Source organism: Pseudorca crassidens, chromosome 13, assembly GCF_039906515.1.
Source record: "Pseudorca crassidens isolate mPseCra1 chromosome 13, mPseCra1.hap1, whole genome shotgun sequence".
NCBI lineage: Eukaryota > Metazoa > Chordata > Mammalia > Artiodactyla > Delphinidae > Pseudorca > Pseudorca crassidens.
In genome coordinates, this window is record NC_090308.1 from 49,247,216 (window position 1) to 49,269,271 (window position 22,056).

The 22,056-nt window shown below is 55.1% G+C and overlaps 3 protein-coding genes across 16 annotated transcripts in view; 2 read left to right on the top strand and 1 right to left on the bottom strand.

The window, feature by feature from the left end:
* The first annotated feature begins 1,380 nt into the window (after positions 1-1,380).
* On the top strand, positions 1,381-12,976 carry MICAL1 (microtubule associated monooxygenase, calponin and LIM domain containing 1). 13 transcript variants are annotated; one of them, XM_067702369.1, is made up of 26 exons: positions 1,381-1,769; positions 2,146-2,370; positions 3,297-3,598; positions 3,692-3,899; positions 4,178-4,282; positions 4,497-4,601; positions 4,712-4,867; positions 5,592-5,692; positions 6,430-6,687; positions 6,941-7,056; positions 7,258-7,384; positions 7,586-7,667; positions 8,261-8,408; positions 8,817-9,007; positions 9,239-9,330; positions 9,454-9,495; positions 9,728-9,811; positions 9,927-10,083; positions 10,400-10,476; positions 10,765-11,035; positions 11,152-11,246; positions 11,511-11,624; positions 11,749-11,842; positions 12,023-12,122; positions 12,236-12,309; positions 12,700-12,976. In XM_067702369.1, the coding sequence occupies exons 3-26, from the start codon at positions 3,341-3,343 to the stop codon at positions 12,846-12,848; spliced, it is 3,204 nt and encodes a 1,067-aa protein (XP_067558470.1). In that variant the 5' UTR covers positions 1,381-1,769; positions 2,146-2,370; positions 3,297-3,340; the 3' UTR covers positions 12,849-12,976. The 13 variants fall into 13 exon arrangements, with proteins under 13 accessions (XP_067558470.1, XP_067558471.1, XP_067558472.1 ...); XM_067702370.1 differs by having other exon boundaries at positions 3,300-3,598; XM_067702371.1 differs by having other exon boundaries at positions 2,146-2,341.
* A 139-nt stretch (positions 12,977-13,115) lies between these two features.
* Positions 13,116-16,039, bottom strand: SMPD2 (sphingomyelin phosphodiesterase 2). The gene is made up of 10 exons (XM_067702402.1): positions 15,906-16,039; positions 15,628-15,724; positions 15,436-15,512; positions 14,980-15,073; positions 14,742-14,831; positions 14,414-14,496; positions 14,155-14,287; positions 13,955-14,059; positions 13,623-13,776; positions 13,116-13,521 (listed from the first exon to the last, which is right to left on the bottom strand). The coding sequence occupies exons 1-10, from the start codon at positions 15,953-15,955 to the stop codon at positions 13,133-13,135; spliced, it is 1,272 nt and encodes a 423-aa protein (XP_067558503.1). The 5' UTR covers positions 15,956-16,039; the 3' UTR covers positions 13,116-13,132.
* Positions 16,040-16,512: 473 nt separating this feature from the next.
* The window catches only part of PPIL6 (peptidylprolyl isomerase like 6), a 34,242-nt gene continuing 28,698 nt past the window's right edge, over positions 16,513-22,056 (top strand). Inside the window, exons 1-2 of one of the 2 annotated variants that reach the window (XM_067702405.1) lie at positions 16,513-16,652; positions 19,714-19,809. In XM_067702405.1, the coding sequence (XP_067558506.1) occupies positions 16,551-16,652; positions 19,714-19,809 (198 nt within the window). In that variant the 5' untranslated portion in view covers positions 16,513-16,550. The remainder of the gene's footprint in view (positions 16,653-19,713; positions 19,810-22,056) is intronic. The other variant, XM_067702406.1, reaches the window with a different exon arrangement.

Genomic DNA, 22,056 nt, shown 5'->3' on the forward strand with positions numbered 1-22,056 from the left:
CCTGGCTGAGACCACAAGTCACTGAGTCAAGGGCCCCTGCTGGGCCTCAGCTAATCCACTAAATCAGCGCAGCTGCTTATTTACCATCAGCTAATGAAAGGGAAATGGAGTGATTCTAAAAGCCTGGTAACCCATTCAGACTGGGCTTTAGAACCCTTCTTACACTATGTATTTAAATACAGGTGTGTCCTCCATTTAGATATTTGGCAAATTGTTTTCAAGCCAAATAACTAGTCATACTCAACTAGTCATACTCAAGAGCTAGAATGGGTCCAACTGGGAGGCTGTCCTAGTTTCCTGAGCCTGACCTGGCTGAATTCAGGCCTCTCCTGGCAGAGAGCAGGCATTTCCCCTTCCCTGCCTGCTTCTCAGCTCAAGCTGGGAGCAGTATAAGTATACAGGTCTTGCTTGTTCTCAGAGGGTTTCCAGACAAAATGCAAAGTGAGAATAAAGAGAAGGGAAGAGCCATAGGGTAACCATTTTTTTTCTGTCCCTGGATCTCAAGGGGAGGACCCTCCCATTCATTCCTCTGTTTTGTTAGTGTTTATTATGTCACTTCTTCTAAACAAGAAACAGCTTCTACGATGCCAGCCTTTCATTTGTCACATTGGATCAACACTGGTGTAGTGGAGTCCAGATAGACCTGGGTTCCATACCAGCTCTGCCACTTGCTGTGTAACTTTGTTGCGGGTCACAGAACCTCTGTGACCCTCGGTTTCCTTTTCAGTAAAGTGGGACTCATGTGATCACTGAGATTAAGGTAATATTCATGGTAGATGCTTAACAAATGAGATTGATGTTTTATTAATATTAACTAGTTGAATGACCTTGGAAGAGTACCTTCACATTCAGCTGTTTCCTTATGGGGAATATGAGGAAGTTGATCCCAAAGGTCTCTCAAGCCCTTTTCAGCACTGACAGCTCTGTGGGTCCTTTCTCCAAGGCATTCTTGAATATTGGGGAACTAGCCTCTCACCCAAACACCCCTCTCATTTCCGCCGGTCTAGTACCCTCACGCCCAAGACCCTCTTGCCCGCTCACTCATGCCGCTGTGGAAGCTGCAGATTGCCGAGTTTCCAGGGCTCTAAATCCGTGCCGGTTGCCCGCAGCCCGGGTCTAGAGGCAGACTGGTTGCAGGGGAGGCGGACCCCGAGCTTGGATCCATCGTGGGGCGCCCGGGCCGTGGATCTCCTGGTAGGAGAGGTGAGGAGGACGCAGATGCTACCTACGGATCCAACAGCTTCTGCAAACTTCTTGCCCAATCCGAGCGCCCTCTCCGCCCAGTTCTCGGGGGGCGGCCGCGCAGTACGTACTGCGCAAGGGCGGGTGGCCTCGCCCTCCCGGGAAGCGCTAGCTTTCAGGCGCAGGCTCTGAGAAGGAGCCAGAGGCCGCGGGTGCGCAGTAGGGCTCCGGATGCCTCCGACCCGCTTCTCATTGGCCCCCACCAGGCGGGGCCCGGGTCTTCGGCCCTCAAGCGGAAAGCGGCGCCGGCTGCGCCACGCCCTCGGGCACCACCCTGCAGCCATGGGCGGGCCCTTGGCTGCCCCCAGCCGGGAAACGCCGGGTAATGAGATGCTAATGAGGCGCGAATAAAGCCTCTGCGGGCCGCGTGCCCTGGTGCGGGAGCCTACACACTGCGTGCTGCCCTGTAATCCCGGCATTTGGTCCGCGCCTCCTCCAACTCCCTTCCTCCGTCCCCGTCCCCCAACCCGCCGGACTGGGACGCCCGCCTGGCAGGAAGCGGCCCCTACGGGCTCCCGAGCCCCCGGGTAAGTTGTCCAGCTGCGCCAAATGTGCGGCCCCCGCCCGCGGAGGCCCGGGGTAGGAGTAGGGATGCGCCTCCGGGGAAATGTGGCTCGCGGCGCTCCTGAATTCCGCCTGGCCGGTCCGGCCCGTCTCTCTGCACCTCCGTCCTGCTCAGCCCCTCTCCAAACTGTACGGTCTGGAGTGTGAGTACCCCCGACCCCCGCTGCCAGTGGTCCAGCTCCCTCTCCATCCTTCCAGACCGGTCCACCCCTCGCACATTATTTGTCCTGGTGTTTCCAGGTTGGGTCCCCCCTCTCCCCACTTCGCCGAGGTCTTCCTCCTTCCCACCCCCTAAGAGAGACCTTCGCCCTTCTTGACGTTCCGTCCGCCCCCATCCAGGTGACCTGCGGCGGCGATTTTCATCTCCTGCTTCGGCCCGGCCGCTGGGTTCGGGCAGGGACCGGTGAGGCGACCGAGCAGCGTGAGGGGGATCAGCCCAAGGATCTCCCCCCATGAGTGCCACCCTCCTACTCGAACTCCCCCGTGGGCGGTTCTCCAGGAATCCCCGTGCCCTCTGATTCCTCCGGGTCCCAGCGTGAGAAAGCTCTCTCCAACACCCCTCAAGTTGCGTGGGGGCCCGAGCGAGGGAGAAGGGGACAAAGGGAGGCCTTGTTTCGGGAGATTCCTGGGAGAGCATGCAGGGATGGGGTGGGGCGTCAATGGGAGCGAGAGGAAGCTGGGAGGGGCAAACCCTGCTGCCCTGTCGCCCCCGCAGTCCCCCAGCCGTACTGTGGCCCACTGGAGCAGTGGCAAGTCACAAGGGAAGTATTTTGACCACAGTGAGTCAGAAATAGACCCAGTTGTGTGTTACTCAGTCAGATGCAACATCCTGGGGCTGTTCCGTGCAGTATTTTGGTGGTGGGAAGTGGAACCTACAGGGTTAGAGACCATCTCCTCCCCGTGGTGAGGCAATGAGCAGCGCTAAGGAGGAGAACTTTGCCCCTGGCATAAGATGCACCCCACACCCAGCGTCACACTGAGTCCCTCGAGGGTGCTGGGCACAGGGAGGCTTGGGGTGAGATAGGGCAGTACATGTGCCTAGCAGCTGGGGTTGCCGGTGTTAGATCTGTCCCTGTCTGTACTGCACGGAAAGCTCTCTTCCTGGGCACCCTGCCCTCTTCACATCCGAGAAATTACCCGTGCTCTGCTTCCAGGGCCCCGAGAAGGCAGGGTAAGAATTCCTGTCCCCTGGGCCCCAGAGATGGAGCAGGGCTTGGAGATCCCTGAGCAAGAAGGCTGAGCTGGAGGCTCCCTGGCTTTCCGCGTGCCCTCTGTGCCCAGGACTGCTGATTTTTCATTTCCAAATTTGGCAAATTTCACTTGGAGTGGAAGGGATAGCAGTTGTCACTGGAGCAGCTGGCAGAGAGCAGCAGAGCCAATCAGGGTTGGACCTGGAGCTCCCTGGGGATACCAGACTTTCTTCTCCTCCCCTTCCTTTTCCCTTCCTCCTTTCTCCAGCCTCTTCCCTTCTCTTCCTTCCTTCTCTCCAGCAGCCACGTGCCCCTGCCCCTCCCTGGGAGCCTCCGAGGTCTCCATGGCCTCACCCACCTCCATCAACCCAGCACATGCCCACTTTGAGAGCGTCCTGCAGGCCCAGCTGTGCCAGGATGTGCTGAGCAGCTTCCAGGGGCTATGCAGGGCCCTGGGGCTGGAGCCCGGTGGGGGGCTGCCCCAGTACCACAAGATCAAGGCCCAGCTCAACTACTGGAGTGCCAAGTCGCTGTGGGCCAAGCTGGACAAGAGAGCAAGCCAGCCTGTCTACCAGCAGGGCCGGGCCTGCACCGGCACTAAGGTGGGTACCCGGTGCCTGGGATGGGGCCTGGAGAGTGGGGGAAGTCAGAGGAGGGGCCAGATGCCATGCCGATGCTGCCTTGTGTGTTCGCAGTGCCTGGTGGTGGGTGCTGGACCTTGTGGGCTGCGGGCTGCTGTGGAGCTGGCGATGCTTGGGGCCCGAGTGGTGCTGGTGGAAAAGCGCACCAAGTTCTCTCGTCACAACGTGCTCCACCTCTGGCCCTTCACTATCCATGACCTTCGGGCACTCGGCGCCAAGAAGTTCTATGGGCGCTTCTGCACAGGCTCCCTGGACCACATCAGTGAGCACCATGTGGTGGCCTGGAGGGGCGGGTGAGCCTGGGCCTAGAGACAGGCCAGTGGAGGGGGTCGGGGGCTGCTGCTGGGCCGGCCAAGAGGCAGGGTGGATAAGATTCACTTCAGCCAGGCGGCTTTCAGGACTCAGGGCCCTCACCTGTAAAATGGGCAGTTGGACTGAGTGATTTCTAAGACCTTCTCCGGCTCTGACCAGGAACACACTGGTGCTTGGGAAGGCTGTGGGAACCTGGGGTCCCTGTTCCTAATGTCCTCTCCCTTCCAGGCATCCGGCAACTTCAGCTGCTTTTGTTGAAAGTTGCATTACTGCTGGGGGTGGAAATTCACTGGGGTGTCACTTTCACTGGCCTTCAGCCCCCTCCCAGAAAGGGTAAGTACTTCTCTGCTCCCGAGGACCCCCAAGTATTTTTTTCCTTACCTACTTTCCATGGCTGTTGTGAAGGTGTAATTTGATAGTGTGTCATTGCTTTCTAAACCATAAAGCCCTTTAAACGTTTATTTAATTATTTCACTGGATTGTCCTGGGAATACAGGGGCCCCTTCAGATTTCCACACCTTTGTGCCACTCACACCCTCTGCCCCAGGGAGTGGTTGGCGTGCCCAGCTCCAGCCCAGCCCCCCAGCCCAACTGGCCAACTATGAATTTGATGTCCTCATCTCTGCAGCTGGAGGTAAATTCGTCCCTGAAGGTGAGTGATCCCTTCCCTCGAAGAAGCCAGCATCTTGAGCTCCTTGTGGGCCTTTCTAGGCTGTTACACCAGTCGTCCTCCTGCCACCACCCCCCTGTCCCCACCTCTAGGCTTCACAGTGCGGGAAATGCGTGGCAAACTGGCCATTGGCATCACGGCCAACTTTGTGAACGGGCGCACGGTGGAAGAGACACAGGTGCCCGAGATCAGCGGCGTGGCCAGGATCTACAACCAGAGCTTCTTCCAGAGCCTGCTTAAAGCCACAGGTCAGGACCACCCTCACAGGGTTTGCCCCCCTCGTGCCTCACTGTGGCCTGCCTCCCACCTCTCCCTCTCAGACCTGTCCACAGTCCAAGGAATCCCGTACTTTTCCATCTTTGTGGTCATGGCAGCAAAGAACTTGAGCCCCCAGGGATTCAGCAGCCACAGCCCCACTCAGCCACCCAGCATGACGAGTCTTAGAAATCTCTCGCAAAATGCATGGGATTTTGCTTTGTGCTTCTTTACATATGCTTTAATATAAAAATGCTATATAACCTGCTGTATAAAAAATAAATAAAATAAAATTCAGGAATTCAAAAAAACAAAGCAAAACAAAATGCTATATATTCAAAATGAAAGTGGTACTTCCAGAAGATGCCCTATGGTTACTTTGGCTTCGCACTGCCACGCCCCCTGGAGTGTGCACATCCCGGTCGGAGAAGCCGGGCTGTCCTCTGCAAGCCTGTGGACTATGTGGTGCACATCGCCCAGCTGCCACCCCACCCAAGTTTCTCATTTTGCTCCACACCTTTAGGCCTCCTGGGCCTGGGACAGATGGTCCGCTGTGCCACCAGAACTCATGGGCCCCCCCTGTGTGTGTGTGGGTAGAGGTGCTGCTGCAGGCTGAGCTGTGATCCCAGCTCTCAGAGGTCAAGCATGGCTGGGGTATTTGGAGAGGTGACACATGATGACGAGGCACATTCCTCGTACCCTGCCCTATCCCCACAGGCATTGATCTGGAGAACATCGTGTACTACAAGGATGACACCCACTACTTTGTGATGACAGCCAAGAAGCAGTGCCTGCTACGGCTGGGGGTGCTGCGTCAGGTGGGGCCCGGGCCCAGGCAGGGAGGGGCTGGGTGGTGGGCCCTGGGAGGTAGGGGCCAGGCCTGGACACAGTCTCTCCTTGGGTGTGGAGGGAGTCCCTCCTCTCTGCGATGGCGCTTCCTCCACCTCGATAAGCTCTTCTCCCTTGGGACTTACGTGGCAACCTGAATCATATTCTGGGCTAAACACCTTATACCAGCCACAGGACTACACAACGTAAGCTCCATGAGGGCAGGGGTTTTGTCCGTCTCTTGTTTACTGATGATTCCCAGTGCCTAGAATGGTGCCTGCTATGTAGTAAGCACCCTGAAAGTATTTGCTGAATGAACTAGTTGAACACCTACTATGTGATAGGTACTTTGTTGAGTTTTATGTTCATTTTCTCACCTAATCCACACGAGTACCTTGAGAAGTTAGGTACGTTATCTCTAAATGATGGGGAAACAGGCTCTGAGAAGTTCAGTGACTTGTCCAAAGCAGGTGTATGGTAACAGTAATGATACTGGGCCTTGGAGGCAGGGTGGGACCTGGGACCCCCAGCGAGCGGCAGGCTGAGAGTTGAGGACAGGGCTCGAGTGTGGGAGGCTGGACATTCAAATTCTCCTCCCAGCTCAGCCTTCAACTGCTGTGTAGTCTGGGGAAGCCCGTTCCTGGGGCCTCAGGATGTGTACCTTCTACACCTAAGGGGATGTGATGGCCCAACTGACCCTGCTGGTTCTGATCTGTTGGCCACATAGGACTGGCCGGAGACTGACCGGCTGCTGGGCAGCGCCAACGTGGCGCCCGAGGCTTTGCAGCGCTTTGCTCGGGCAGCTGCCGACTTCGCCACCCACGGCAAGCTTGGGAAGCTGGAGTTTGCCCAGGATGCCCACGGGCGGCCCGACGTCTCTGCCTTTGACTTCACAAGCATGATGCGGGCAGAGAGCTCTGCTCGGGTGCAGGAGAAGCATGGCGCCCGCCTGCTGCTGGGGCTGGTTGGGGACTGCCTGGTGGAGGTGAGGGGTCAGTGTTCGCTGATTGGGGAGGGGCTCTCCGGACCCCTTGTGAGGAGGCACAGGGGTTCCCTGGCTGGGGGAGGAAGCAGCCTCGTGGGAAGGAGGGGGTATAAAAAGGTCTGCTTCTTGTAAGGAGGAGCAGAAGGTGGCTTGGTGTGTCAGGGCCCCTTCTGCTATGGCCCTGCAGTCATCTGGGCGTGGACACCCTTGTTGGACTCTCCCTGAACTGTTTCCTGTCCTTCTGCCCCTGCAGCCCTTCTGGCCCCTGGGCACTGGAGTGGCCCGGGGCTTCTTGGCAGCCTTTGACGCCGCCTGGATGGTGAAGCGCTGGGCAGAGGGCGCTGGGCCCCTAGAGGTGTTGGCAGAGAGGTGAGGCCTGAATTGGGGAGTTGGGGGGCGGGTGGGGGCAGGGCTGGGTATAGGACAAGAGTCAGGAGTAGGGTCGGGGATGCTGGTTGAGTAGATGGGGGCGTAGAGAAAAGAGAACGAAGGAAAGGCCTGGCACTTCTGGAGGGGTGGGTGCTGATGGTGCCCTCCCACTTGTGCCCGATCCCGCCCTCATCTCCCCAGAGAGAGCTTGTACCAGCTCCTGTCACAGACATCCCCAGAAAACATGCACCGCAATGTGGCCCAGTATGGGCTGGACCCAGCCTCCCGCTATCCCAACCTGAACCTCCGGGCCGTGACCCCCAGTCAGGTCAGAACCCCTGGCACCACCCGCCAAGACTTCCCGGGTCAGCTCCCGCACCCCAGGTCAGGCCTTCCCTCCTGTGGTCTGCCCAGTCCCTGCCCTGCGGGTGAGTCCCACCCAGGCAGCCCCTCCCCCATGGACTGGGGGCGGGGGCGGCGGGGGTGTGTGTGGTCCGCCTGCCTGGAGACCTGAAAGGGGCTGCCTTAGGTACGAGACCTGTATGATGTGGAGGCCAAGGAGCCTGTGCAGAGAATGAGTGACAAGACAGACTCAAGAAAGCCGGCCACTGGTGAGCAGGCCTTCCTCCGGGGCCATGTCCAAAATATTTACCAAGCAGTGAGGCACGAGCACCAATGATCAGAACAGTGGTAGACGCTGGCGGCAGGGAGCAGGGTGCTGGAGCACTGCTGGGTGGTGGAGATGTTTGGGGCCTCCTGGAGAGTGCAGGGCAGTGGGGTGCTCAGCAGCAGCCATTTGCCAACTTGTGTGGAGTATTTCAGCACTCTAACAGCCGCTGTAACGCAGCAGCTGGATGGCAGCGGAGCTGCACTGTTCTCAGCTGTCTGCCCCTTCCCGCCTTGCAGACCCCAAACCTGCCTCTCCTTTTAATCTCTGGGCCTCCCTTGCCCCTCAGCTCATAGCCTGCTGCCCTCTCTGTGGCCAGCAGTGGTTTCACTCTATTCATTCCCCTACTTTATTGCCAGAAAGATTTTTTCAAATGAGAAAACTGGGATGAAGGAGGTGCTGCTGACAGTGAGTGTTAGGCTGGTGCCCAGTAGGCGTGGGTCCCTGCTTCCCCCTCCCATATAGACCCCGCACCCAGCAGCTGGGCTCTCTCTGCGGGCCCTGGTGCCTTCAGTACAGCGTGGCTTCCTCTCCTAGGGTCGGTGGCCACCCAGGAGGAGCTGCTACACTGGTGCCAGGAGCAGACGGCTGGGTACCCAGGGGTCCACGTCACCGACCTGTCTTCCTCCTGGGCGGATGGGCTGGCTCTGTGTGCCCTCGTGCACCGGCTGCAGCCCGGCCTGCTGTGAGTCAGGCATTGGGCTTGGGGGTCCCTGATAGCTCCTCCCTCTCTAGGCAGTGTGGAATGGTGGGCGATCACTGTGTAGGAGTTAGCACACCCAGCTGCGTCCCAGGCCACCCCTTGCTAATAATCCTGCTCTAGTCACTTTGCTTCCCTAGAGATAGATTTCCCGCCTGACTCTGCCTGCCCATGAGAATCAAATGCATTCAATACGGAGAGCTTTGTGAGTGGTAGAAGCCCCCCAAGGCCAGATGCTGTTGTCATGGGAGGGGTGGGGGGTAGGTAGCACAGAGAATAAAAACCCTTTATGCCCTCTCCTCCCTTTCCCGATGTCCCTCCCCTACTGCTCTCTCCCCCTTCCATGGGGCAAGTTCTGGTCTCCCACTGGCCTTTCTCCCTGACGCCCCACAGGGAACCCTCAGAGCTGCAGGGAGTCGGGGCTCTGGAAGCGACTTCTTGGGCGCTGAAGATGGCAGAGCATGAGCTGGGCATCACGCCCGTGTTGTCCGCACAGGCAATGGTGGCAGGGAATGACCCACTGGGCCTCATTGCCTACCTCAGCCACTTCCATAGTGCCTTCAAGAGCACACCTCACAACCCAGGTGACCCGGAGGTGGGGAGGACGGGGTGGGGTGAAGAGGGAGTGTGTGTGTGTGTGTGTGTGTGAGAGAGAGGTGGGAGGGTGTGTGTATGTGTGTGTGTGAGTGTGAGTGAGAGAGCGTGCCCTCTACGGGACAGCCTGGGAGAGGTATCCTCTATCCTTCTGGGCTGGCACATAGCTGTCTGTTCTGGGGGGTACAGTATCGGCCCCCTATCTACCCTGATTCTCCCAGCAGGCCCAGTCAGCCAAGGCTCCCCAGGCACTGCCAGCGCTGTGCTGTTCCTTGGCAAACTGCAGAGGACCCTGCAACGGACCCGGGCCCAGGTGGGGAGTTTGGGTGGGGTTGGCCTGGGCAGTGGGTTCCTTGTGGGGATCCCTGGGGTGATGAGGATGTTCAGAATGGGGGAAGGGGAGAACTGGGGGCTCAGAACGTAGGACTTCTTGCAGGGAAATGGGGAGGATGCTGGTGGCAAGAAGCCGCGTGTGGAGGTAAATGCGCGCAGGGGCCGGACAGTCCCTTCCCTGAGGTACTCTTTCCCATATCCTGTCCCCCCAGGCCTTGCTCGCCACCCCAGCTCCTTGTAACCTCCCCCCGCACCATCCAGTCTCGCTTCCTAGTCACACTCCCTTTCCCTTCCAGTCCTTTCTATTCATCTGTACACATGGACTCCCCAGCTGATCCTGCCCCTCTGCCTCTGGGCCTGAGCACTTACCCTTTTAGGTAGAGGCTGAGACCCCAAGTACTGAGGAGCCACCTGTCCCAGAGCCTGATGTACCGGTGACACCCCCATCCCAATACCAGGAGGTGAGAACAGGGGCCCTGTCTGCAGGCAGAGGCCTTGGAAGGGCAGGGAGGGGAAGGGAAAAACTTGGCAGCTGCCTCGGACTCCAGCTGACCTGCGGCCTGGGGGTTGGTGCAGGCCAGTGCCGAGGATCTGTGTGCACTGTGTGGGGAACACCTCTATATCCTGGAACGCCTCTGTGCCAATGGCCGTTTCTTCCACCGGAGCTGCTTCCGTTGCCATATCTGTGAGGCCACATTATGGCCAAGTGGCTACGGGCAGCACCCAGGAGATGGTGAGTGGGCCTGGGAGGCATTCAGAGGGACTCTGGGTCTGGCCCTGCTTGGGGGGGCCAGGAGCTTGAAGGTGGAGGGGAACCGGGGTGCTGGGCATGAGGTAGAAGCAGGCTGAAGATGACACTTTCTTCTCCTGAGCTCCGTCTCCTCTGTCCCCTCCAAAGCCCCAAATGCGGGGTTCTGAGAAGCCAGGAGGCTGGTAGAAATTTATCAGCCAATGCAGAGGCCTGTCACCCCCACCTTCCCTGATAAACCGAACATCTGTTCACCGGGCTGCCTGCATCTGATGGCTCCTCCCCTCTCCCGCCTTCCCAGGACATTTTTACTGCCTCCAGCACCTGCCCCAGCCAGGCCACAAAGAGGATAGCAGCGACAGAGGCCCTGAGAGTCAGGTAAAAGCTGTGGAAGTGTGGGATGGAGGGTGGGAAGGAGGAAAGGGCTCTCTAAGCCCGAGACTTTGCTGGGGGTAATTGAATGTTCTCCACTAGTGTAAACTGCATGATGGCAGGGATCTCTGTACCGTCTTACTTGTTGATGAATCCCAAGTATCTAGAACACTGCCTCACACTGTTCGGTAGACGGCATAAATGAATGAACGCCAGGGCCCACATCTGTCTCAAGGGGCTGCCTCAACCCACCCTGGCCAGGTCACTGACCAGAGCATATGGTGGCTCTTCTAGGACCTTCCGACACACAGTGAGAATAACATGCCATCACGCCCCTCGATTCCCGGGGCCCCCCAGGAGGGGACCACTCCTGTCCCAAGCCAGCCCACCCGTCAGCTGATCCGCCTCTCCAGCCCAGAACGCCAGCGGTTATCCTCCCTTCATCTCACCCCTGACCCGGAAATGGAGGCTCCACCCAAGCCGCCCCGAAGCTGCTCCGTCTTGGCCCGCCAGGCCCTAGAGGGAAGCTTTGTGGGCTGGGGAATGCCAGTCCAGAGCCCTCAAGGTAGCTGCTGGCCCAGGGTGGGGATGGGAGGGTGGTATTCGGATTCTTGGACGGGGATGTGGGGAATGGGGAGGGAGGTCCTGCGGATCTCAGCCCATATCCACTTCTCTGCTCAGTTCTTGTGGCCGTGGAGAAGGAGGAAGAAGAGAGTCCCTGCTCCAGTGACGAGGAAGCAGAGGAGGACGTGCCATTGGACTCAGACACAGAACAGGTGAGTGGGAGGAACCTGGCCACCTATTCTGCCCAAGCCAGCACACATCCACTAAATATACCCTGGCCCCTGCCCGGGAGAAACCCACAGCACCCATCCTCTTGAGCCCAAATGACTCTGAATGTCTTCTCACCCAGGCTGACTCTTTCATGTCTCTAGGCCTCCACCTTTTCTATCAGAACTTATCCCACTTCCAGCCCAGGGTCTTTCTGGTCCCTTTCAAATGCAGCTTTCCCAACCCCTATCCACCTGACCCTGTCATAGGTTCTGTGGAACTTGGCTAAGAACTCTGGAACCATGAACAGTTACCCAACGTGGCGTCGGACTCTGCTGCGCCGTGCTAAGGAGGAGGAGATGAAGCGGTTCTGCAAGGCTCAGGTGCGGCCTAGGGGTTCCCGGAGGTTCTAACGGGATCAGGGTTCTGAGACTGGGGATCAGAGCTCCTCCGGGACTCTGTTCTTGAGCAATCTGCAGACTCCTGGGCCTTCTGTCTTGTACTCAGGCCATCCAACGGCGACAAAATGAGATCGAGGCTGCCCTGAGGGAGCTGGAGGCCAAGGGCACGGAGCTGGAGCTGGCTTTGAGGAGCCGGAGCAGTGAGTGAAGACAGGGAGGATAAATGAGCCTAGGACACCTCTGCCTCCTGGCCCTGTGTTCCACCCCCAGCGACCCCCAGACTACCAGGCTGTGGCCCACAGCAGGTTCTGCTCCTCATGCCGTGATTCCTGTGACCCTCCTTAGAAGCCTGACTGGCCCCTCTTCTTCCTTCTTGTCAGGTTCCCCCGAACAGCAAAAGGCACTATGGCTAGAACAGTTGCTACAGCTTGTTCAGAAGAAAAACAGCCTGGTGGCCGAGGAGGCTGAGCTCATGATCACGTAAGGGGTGTCGGAGTTGGGGCGTGGGGGGCAATGGCGTGTGAGCCAGGCCCCACAGCCAGGTCTTCGGTCACCCTAGACACCTGTGCCTTTTCTATCCCTGCCCCCCACAGGGTGCAGGAGCTGAACTTGGAGGAGAAACAGTGGCAGCTGGACCAAGAACTGCGAACCTACATGAACCGGGAAGGTAGGTGGCATGTGGGGAGAGGCTGGTATTTGCACAAGCCTCGTGATCTCAGATACTGCCCAGGCAACAGTCCTCTAGTCTGAGTACCTCTGAGGCTGAACTGCCTTTTGAATTGCTTCTTGAACTGCAGGAAGCCAGAGGATGGGGCTCCAGGCCCACATTCTGCGCCTTCAGTTCAATCACAGCTGCACAACTGGGCTTTTACACAAGATTCCTTTAAAAGTGGTGTTGCTGCTAAACAATGCTAGAAAACCATTAGTGTTGATAAACCAAATTCAGAGTGGGAAACAGCTGGGGTTGTAGAAGTCACACAGGCCGGGATTAGGTTGTGCCTCTCCTGCCGTCCTTCCCGTTCTCTGTTCTCTAAGTAAGTTTCACCCCTCCCTTCAGAAACCCTGAAGACAGCTGCTGACCGGCAGGCTGAGGACCAGGTCCTAAGGAAGCTAGTGGACGTGGTGAACCAGCGAGATGCCCTCATCCGCTTCCAGGAGGAGCGCAGGCTCAGTGAGCTGGCCTCGGGGCCAGGGCCCCAGGGCTAGAAGAGGGTAGGCTGCCTGTCTTCTTCTCTGCAAGGAAGACTGCCTCACCCCAGGTCAGTGCCACCCTGTTCATCAGGGCTGCCTGGGAGAGGCCTCACTGTTTACAATAAAAAAGCTTCTGCCGTAAACAGGACTTTGGCTGCCTACAGGGGGGAGGTGGGGGAGTGTGCAGGGAGGGCAGCTGTGTAGGAGCCTGAAGGTCTACACTGTGACAATCACACCGACCCTTGGCCCCAATCACTGCCTCTACAAGGAAAAAGGCAGTGCCACCAAAGTGTCAAGCTTTATTGTTCCTCTGCTCTGTCTACTTCCTGCTGCCCCAGGAGCCCGGCTGGCTGGGACTCTGAGCCCAGGTCCTGGGCCTCCCTTGCCCTTCCCAGCACATGCTGGAGCTCAGCTCGGGCCCGACACAAGCCCTTGGCCTCCTGCACGTGGAAGAGATAGAATGCACCCGCCCCCAGCACCAGTCCTACACTGGGGGTCCAGAGCAGTACAGCAACTTCCCTGATCTCTCCTCCAGCCGCCAGGGCACACAGCAACGCCAGGAGAAGAAGCCCTAGACCAATCACGAAGCCAGCGATGGTGGCCCACCAGCGACCTTGAGCCATGCCCTGGTCCAGTTCTGTCCAGGCCTCCCGTAGCACACTGATCAGCGGAGACCTCTCTGCTGGTCCTAGAACGAAGCGGGACAGTGTGGAGGGAGAGTGAGGGTCTGAGGGAGGGATGGGGCTGCCCCATGGGGAAGGGCCAAGGAAAAGGATGGGGCTGACTCACCATGGGTAGGGCTGGGGTTGTGCTGGGGGGGGCTGTGTCTCACACACAGAGTAGCCATCAGCGCCTCATGATCGGAGAGGGGGCTGCCACCGTGAGGCTCGTGGCCTGTAGTAGTTCTGAGAGTCTTACAGAAGATGTATAGCCCAGACACCGCCTAGAAAAAGAGCCAGAGAAATTTCTGAGAGCGCCTTTCCCAGAGAACCAGTTCCTGGCTATCCCATTCTCCAGCCGCCACTGATAAAGACTAGACTAGTTGGACAAAGAATCAGCATAGGCTGATATGCCATGAAGAGAGACAGAGACTGAAGGCACATTGCAGGAAGACGTCTGACCTTATAAAGCACGTAGTCAATACGGATACCCAAGGGGAACTGCTCTAGCTCCTGCCGGTTGACGTAGCAGTTCTGCGGTACCATCGTACAGCCTTCTTCAGGGCCCTAGGTGAAGAGTGGGCTTGAATGAGGATGCAGGGGGAAGGAGGAGGGAGAGAGGCTGAGGGTGTAGGTGGGGAAATAATCAGGCAGGTCCTCACCTTGAAGTCCCGAGTCTCCAGATAGGCATCCTGCAGTCCCGTCCACTCCTTCAGCAGGCGGAAGCCCAGGTCCTTTGGGTGCAAGTTGAGGTCCCCACACAATAGAACCACATCAGCTTTCTTGGACGTGTGGCTGGGGGAACCAAGATGGTAAGGCAGGAACTCTTCCCTCACCAGCTCTGCCCTAAAAGTGGGGCCTTAGCCACCCTCAGTTCCTGGACCCCATCCCACTTCCCCTGTCAAGCCCAGGCTCACACACTGGATGAACTGGGCCAGTTCCCAAGCTTGGGCCACACGATGTGCTAGGTAGATGTCCTTCTGTCTATTGTACTCGGCATGGAGCTGAACAAGATAGAGGAGATAATTGCAGATGAGACTGAGGGTCCCAAGGGCAGGAGTAAATCAAGCTTGCATCTGTCACTTGGCACGATGCTTGGTAAAATATGTGTGAACCTTGCCTACTGGCCTTGGGAGATCCTGCTGCCACGCCTCACCCCAAGGCAGCCTGGCTAAAGGAGGAGTCCCATCTTCTCCCTCCCAGGACCAGGACGCCTGTCCCAGCCTTAAGCACTGCCGCCCTCACTCACATGGGTCACGTAGGCATTGAGCACCAATCCACCCAGACGGAGCACCAGCAGCCCCACGGCCTTCCCACAGAACCAGTCACCGTGGTGGATCTGTAGGCAGGAGGGGGCAGGAGCTCAGGGCACTGCTACCCTCTTTCTGCCCATCCCCTGCAGCCCTAGGAAGGCCACTTCCTTTACCATGTGTCACAGGGCGGCGGGGTGGGGAAGGGACGTGGAAGAGGTCAGAGGTCAGGCTCACCATGTAGGGGTAGCCATTGAGGGTGAAGACGTGCTGGGTGAATTCCTGGATTGGGTGTTTGGAGAAGACACAGAGACCACTGCCAATGATGCCACTGAAAAGCCAAGTCCTAGTCAAGAGCCACAAAAGCAAGGAGAGAAATACCCAGCCCCCTCCCCCTCCCTCGTCTCCCAGCTCTTATCAGCTACTGTTTCTCCCTCTGCTGCTGGTACCATACCACCCCAGATCAAAGCTCAAAGAGACGGCATTTACGTGGGCGGACAGGATGGCCTGATGATAAATCTGATGAGCTGAAGAGCTAGGTCTTCCTCATTCCACCTTCTCCTGCTCCCACACTCAGAAGAGAGGGCGCTGGGGCAGAGGGAGGCGGGCGCAGGAAGCACGGGGAAGGGCTGGCTGGCAGGGCCCAGGGCCTCCAGCTCTGAGATCAGGCTTCGGGGCCAGTGGGCTTCTCACCTCCTGAAGTAGTGTGCTGCTGGGTAGGCGGGGAGCAGCTTCTGCCTCAGGTACTGGAAGTCCTGCTCGCTCCACACCTGAGGGGAGGGGTGACGATACCTGCCGGTCCTTCCCCCAGGGCGGGAGCCCCCGCCCGCGCCCCAGCCGCCCCCACTCCCGCCGGGCTTCCACACCAGCTCCGCGCGGCCCCACCTCCTCCAGGAGAGCTAGGTCGAAGCTCTCCCTGTTCAGAAAGTCTCCCAGGCGCTTAACGCGGTCGGCCCGGTGCTTGCTCAGGTAGGGAATGCCCCTGAGGACGAAAAGCGCAGGGGAGGTGACGGCTGGGGCCAGGCGCGGGCCCCGGAGGTAGGCGTTGCCCCGCACCCCGAGGGTGTAGGGCAGGGGAGCGCCGTGGGCTGGCTGTGCGAAAGGCCTCCTGCCTCTGGCGAGGGGGACGGCGGTCCCAGACCCGGGTCGGCGGGCGCACTCACCAGCAGTTGAGGTTAAAGACCTTCAGTCGCAGGGAGAAGTTGGGCTTCATGGCAGGGACGCTCGGCGGCGCGGGACGGCTCGGCCTCCGCAGCGACGGTCGCGTTGGGGACAGCGGCGGGCGGGCGGCCTTCCCCGCGGGGAACCGCGCACAGGTGCTCGCCCTACTCCCGCTCTCCCGGGAAGGCCGCGGCCCCGAAGTGCCCGCGCCCGGGGACTGACTCCCGCGTTACCCGGGCAACCGGCCGGCTGGCCCCAACCTGGCTGCGCGGCAACCCGGAAAGGCGATCTGCGGTGAAATCAGGCGCTGACTGGAGGCGACTACCGCGCTGGAGGACCCTGGGCTTGGGGTCCCAGAGGAGGTCCGTGGATGGGGGGGGCGGCGGCGGCGAACCACGCTGACGCACGCTAGGCGTGGGGTCCCTGTTCCTTTTCTCCGAAGCTCGTCGCTGGTGGTGGCCGCCCGCGCGCCCTCTCCAGCCTCTCGAACGCCTCAACAGCAACAGGCACAAAGTTGAGGAAAGGCCGGACCTTCGCCGACCGCCCCGCCCCCGGCCCCCTCCTTCCGGCGAGCGGCGGGGGCGGGGCCGCGCGGTTGCCCTGGCGACGCGCTATGTTTGTGAGCCGAGGAGTCCTTGCGCGCAGCCATGGCGAGCAGCTCGCAGACGCCGCCCGAGCAGCCGCTGCAGGTGAAGGTGGTGGGGCTCTTCAAAAGCTCCAGCTTTCAAATTGCGAAGAGCGCCGCTGAGGTAACCGCGAAGAAACCACAAGGGCGGGAAGGCCCGTCCCGCTTCCGAGTCGTGCGCCTCCTGGTGGCGGGGGTCGAGGTTCAGGGAGGGGATGTCCCGGCCGGGGTGGGCTGTCTCTGGATGGATATCTGCGTGCAGAGGGCGAGGGCCGGTCCAGGCGGGAGTTACACTTCGAGAAGGGCTACCTTTAAAGAGAGATCCGAGCGAAGGAATCGTTCAGAACCTTTTTGGGAATAACACACATTTTATCCCACGTTAATTTTTTTTTTTTTTGCGGCACGCGGGCCTTCCTACGTTAATTTTTAACTGAAATTATAGATTTTAAAACTTTGTGAAAAAAATGTTACCATATAACTAGCTGATTTTTTTACAAACTCCTTTCCCAAGTGATTTTTGAAAACTATTCATTCGGGGAGGGTTTTTGTTGTTTTTCTTTAAAGTTTCTATAGCAGTCACTGCATTCCAGTTGAATTAGGTGCTTATGGGATTTCTTAACAAATGACCCACAAGTGCTTTGGAAACTACAGACATTTCTTTGTAAACATGCAGAACAATGTAAAATGAAAAACACTTTAAGTAACTGGAAGAATTAGGCAAGGTCAGTAATGCCGCAGCATTCCTACAACCCGAATGCAGGAGAAATGTAGAAGTGTATAAAATGTTGAAATGTAAAATTCAGCACTTCTTTGGGGTTTGCTCCAGAAATGCTGTTGTAAGATTATGCCAAGCTTCTCTCCTTCAAAACCCCAATAGGCTCCAGGACAATGCCTTATTCATGTCTGTACCTCCCAAAGTACCCAGCTGGATACTTGAAACAAAATGTTCCCAAATAGAATTAATCTTAAGAAATTCCTAACTTCTTACCTGCTCCAAGTCCACAGAGTTACAGTCTGAATTTAAATCAAGTCAGGAAATAGTGACTAATTTGTGAAATAGGTAAAGTTTACATTAAGATGAAGAGAACAAGTGATAAGAAGTCTGTGAAAATGATACATGGATCATTAAAAGAAGTAGAAATTATGGACTGTGTTAGCTGGGCTGATAGGATCAGCAAAGTTATATGGCTCAAATTGTATTTAATAAGTGTGAGGGATTTTTTTTCTCTTGTTTTTCTTAGCTCCTTTTCTGAAGGCATATGTTTTCTCCACACTGTAGAGAAGACGTTGGCATATTTTTTTTCTGTAAAGTCCACATATAAAATTATTAGGCCTTTGGAACCATAGGTTCTCAGTCATGACTACTCAACTCTGTCCTTGTGCAAAAGCAGCCACAGACAGTTTGTAAATGAATGGTGGTTTTCCAATAAACCTTTATTATGGGCACTGAGATTGGACTTGCATATACTTTCACAGGACATGAAATGATTCTTCTTGCGATTCTTTTTCAACTGTTTAAAAATCTAAAAATTATTCTTAGTTCTCAAGTCTTACCAAAACAGGCAGTGGTCCAGCTTTGGCCTGCTGGCCACAGTTTGCCAGCCCCTGTTGCAGAGGACACTAAGTCAAGCAAACAATGTCTTTATTACATTAATAATGTTAATTTTCACTTTCTTAAGTTTTGCCTACCATAGCTCTATTTGAATATGAAAATATATGAATGTAAATTCAGTTAGTTCTGTTAATAAAGGATCCTTGAATATATTTCCAACATGATCACTTGTGAGCAATCCCTGATGCCTAATTAACTGAAAGATTTAGATTTATAAAGAGTATTACATAATGTAGTCCCTTCTGGAACAAATTATGAAGAAAGCATGATTAAGTATGCTTAATTTGAAAACTATTGGGCTTATTAGTTATTCCAGATGGTCCCTCAGAAACAGCAGTCATCCTGTACGACTGCCTCAGACAGAGCACAGACGCTGGAATTGAGAAAAAGGACACATCAGCTGTTGGTTGGGTACAGCAGACTAAGAAGGAAATGGCCAGATTGCTGTTGCCCTCTTCTGCTACCCCTGGTCCCAAAGCAGGGTACACTCACATCCTGGCTTTCTCCCCCTTGGACTGTCCACCCTGGGTGAAGCACGCCAAGTCAGTGTCCCCTTAGACCACAACAGAAGTGGCCAGATGACACTTTTCCCTTGTTGGTCCATTTACTTCTCAGACTTGCTCAGAAAGGTGATGCCTAACTGTTACTGCCTCAACTGTCTTCCCTTGCTTTAGGAGGAGGCAAAGTGTAACATAACAGGAACCAAAACTTTTTTTTTTGACAGATGTTGTTAACCAGTAAGAATTTTCTCTGATTCATATAGACAAAACAAAATACATTAAGTCAATACATGCTTAATGTCTAGACCAAAACACATTTAATATTTACTTCTCTTTTTCCCAAGGGGTATAACCACAACAATATCCTTTTGGTCATTCTCCATATGTCAGTGAATTAAAGCAATAACATTTATTTTAGTTTAAAAGTATCCATAGAGGGGCTTCCCTGGTGGCGCAGTGGTTGAGAGTCCGCCTGCTGATGCAGGGGACACGGGTTCGTGCCCCGGTCCAGGAGGATCCCACATGCCGCGAAGCGGCTGGGCCCGTGAGCCATGGCCACTGAGCCTGCACGTCTGGAGCCTGTGCTCCGCAACGGGAGAGGCCACAACAATGAGAGGCCCGTGTACCGCAAAAAAAAAAAAAAAAAAAAAAAGTATCCATAGATCCACTGAGGTTTAGTAAGAGTTTAATTTAGGGAAAAACTGGTCCTATAAGAACATGGCAGGTCACAAAACTATTGGCATAAACTCACTTGTACATTTGTTTATGCAATTGCTATGTGTGGATGGTCCACTATGTACCAAATACTGAGGCCAGTGGGAAACTAAGACATAGTCTTTGCCCTCAAGGAGCTTATTCTCTTCAGATGAGAGACCAATTAGTATGGACTGGGGAGGGACTTACTGGAGGTAAGCACAGGGGCCTCTGGGAGCTGGCGAGGGGTATCTAAGCCAGACTGTGGCTTGGGTGTATGTTGCATAAAACTTCCTGAAGACCCCATAAAAACTGGGGGGAATGATTTCTACTTTAAAAGAGAACTTACTCTAAAATAATTATTCTATTTTGAAACCTAGAGTCTGAAGAGTAATTATCCATCCAAATTTGAAGACCCTATAATAGTTCCTGTTCAAGAATTTGCATGGGATCAATATCTACAGGAGAAAAAAAGGGTAAAGGATATTTGGGGTGTGGGAAATGAGCCAAGTTTTGCCTGATTTATTTACATATGCATTGGTTTGGAAAAACTGAAGCAGTAATTTTGATACAACTAGATTTTATTTCTCTAAATTACGTACTTTTCCTAAATTATTTCAGTCATTTTACCCAGCTGATTTTAAGAAAGAGTCAAACATTTACAGAATTTTCTTTTGGAAAGCATGTGATAAAGGTAAGTTTTAAACTCTCAGTGCTGCTATTTACTCCTGCCGATGGCTACCCCTCTTTCCCGGCATATCACTTACTCATACTTCCTGTGACACCCGGGCACTCAGGTTACTGTGGCCTGGCACTCTTTTTGGCCCTAACTCCGGAAGGTTTCAGTGGTGTCCAGCACAGATATAGCAGGGGAGCATGTAGGGTTGCCTAGGGGAGCTCTGATGGTAGGCGCCAACTTCCCACAGGGTAGCCGTGTCCTAATGGACGCTTCCTTCTCTGCATTCTCCCCCCTAACAGTACCCTTGGAGAACTCCAGACCCTAAGGCTGGCAGAGCTTATCCAGGGATGGCAGATTGGTTTCCTCTTGGGTGCCATCCCTGATTAACTGGTAGTGCTGCCTGGAACATGTGGCATCCTGGCTCAGATACAGCTCACGTTGGGGGGCAGACTAGAATGGGTACGCCTCCTGCTTGTCACCCTTGGCCTAGTCCTGTGGAGAGTCCCAGTCCTGGCTTCCCTGCCCAACCGCATCTCTCAGTGGCTGAGGAGATCCCATTTCCCCTGACCAGAGCAGTTTTGATTGTCCTGTGCTAGATTGCACAAGGATGTCCTGTGATTTACCATGCAGATGGTGCTGCTTTACTTCACTCTCTGCTCAGTCACATGAACGGTGCAAGCCTGAGTCAGGAATACCGTATGTTAAGTCTCATACCATTTTCACAGCCACAGTACATTTTCATTATATAATTCAAACAGAACCATAACAAACACTTACCTATGGTGCTTATTATATGCCAGGCACTATTCTAATGACTTCTATAAATATTAACTCTAATCATTACAACAACTAGGGTGACCAGTGGTCCTGGTTTGCCTGGATCTGAGGGGTTTGCTGGAATGCACGAATTTCAATGCTAAAGCTGGGACGGTCCTAGGCAAATTCAGACAGTTGGGCACCCTAACGTAAAACAATATGTTTTTCTTCATTTTTATCATCAAACTTCCTAAACTGCCTATCGTATCGTGCTCTCCACCTACAGGAGAGCCATGATTTCATGCTTCATGGTTTGCACCCACTCCTCTTCCGTATTCCCACCATACTCTGAAACACTGGTGTGGATTCCATTCTGCAGTTTCTGACCCTTGTCAGCCTGAGTTGCTAACCTTGAGCTGTTTTGTGTTCTCTTCCTTCTGCTTTTCTCATGGGGCCTGAATGAGGCTTCCTAGGTCATCAATGCTGCTTCTTCCCACATATCCTTAACTCCTGTCTTTCTTTTCTTCCTTCCCCCTCCTTCATCTCCTGGATACTTGCCACCTTAACCTCTTCTTCCTCTTCAGGCCAGGTTTTTGTTCTCCTTTCACATAAGCATTGTCTTATGTTATACATAGTGCTTCTTAGCACATTTGAGGTTAGTTTGCACTGGCCTCAGTGCCTCAGTATAATGTAATGCCAACCATGAGGGATGGCTTCAGAGCCTTTGGGAAGGCCCTTTTTCCCCCTCCAAAAAAAGGCAACATCATACATCTTAGTGCTGGAAAGCCCTAGAAAACATCGGGTCCAGCCTGCTATCTTAAGGCAGGCGATGAGGGCTCCTCATGTATAGAAGACACCCAGACAAGGCACGTAATTTTCAGCCTCCGAATAAAGTGTACCTGCTACTGCATTTCTCCTACCAGGCTAGCTAAAATATCCACAATTAAACTTTCCCTCCCCTTTTTAAAGTTTTGTGTCCTGTAAAATGTGAGAACCCTGATGAGTTTCAACATTCCAGGGAGTACTGACCCATAGGCTCAGCGATTGACAGTTCAGCATGAACAAGTTTAGGAAGTGAGGAATCTGAAGCGAGCTCCTCCTGAGAGAAGAGCGGGGAATGGAGCACGCTGGCAGCTGAAGGCAAACCGTTCCCCAAACCGGCGTTTCTCCAAGTGCGGTCTCCAGACCAGCCGCAGCAGCAGCGTCCCATGGGATGTTGTTAGAAATGCAGATTCTCGGGCCCCACCCCAGAATCAGAAACTTGGGGTGGGGCTCAGGAAACTAATTC

What these genes read in the sequence shown, in the direction of transcription:
- MICAL1 (XM_067702368.1), top strand. Translation starts at nt 3,341, where the DNA reads ATGGCCTCACCCACCTCCATCAACCCAGCACATGCCCACTTTGAGAGC. An exon ending in GGGCCTGCACCGGCACTAAG is followed by an intron (nt 3,599 to 3,691) that starts GTGGGTACCCGG and finishes GTGTGTTCGCAG; the next exon opens with TGCCTGGTGGTGGGTGCTGG. An exon ending in GGGCCGTGACCCCCAGTCAG is followed by an intron (nt 7,385 to 7,585) that starts GTCAGAACCCCT and finishes GGGCTGCCTTAG; the next exon opens with GTACGAGACCTGTATGATGT.
- SMPD2 (XM_067702402.1), bottom strand. Translation starts at nt 15,955, where the DNA reads ATGAAGCCCAACTTCTCCCTGCGACTGAAGGTCTTTAACCTCAACTGC. An exon ending in GTCTTTAACCTCAACTGCTG is followed by an intron (nt 15,725 to 15,905) that starts GTGAGTGCGCCC and finishes TTTCGTCCTCAG; the next exon opens with GGGCATTCCCTACCTGAGCA. An exon ending in TCAATGGCTACCCCTACATG is followed by an intron (nt 14,832 to 14,979) that starts GTGAGCCTGACC and finishes TCCTGCCTACAG; the next exon opens with ATCCACCACGGTGACTGGTT.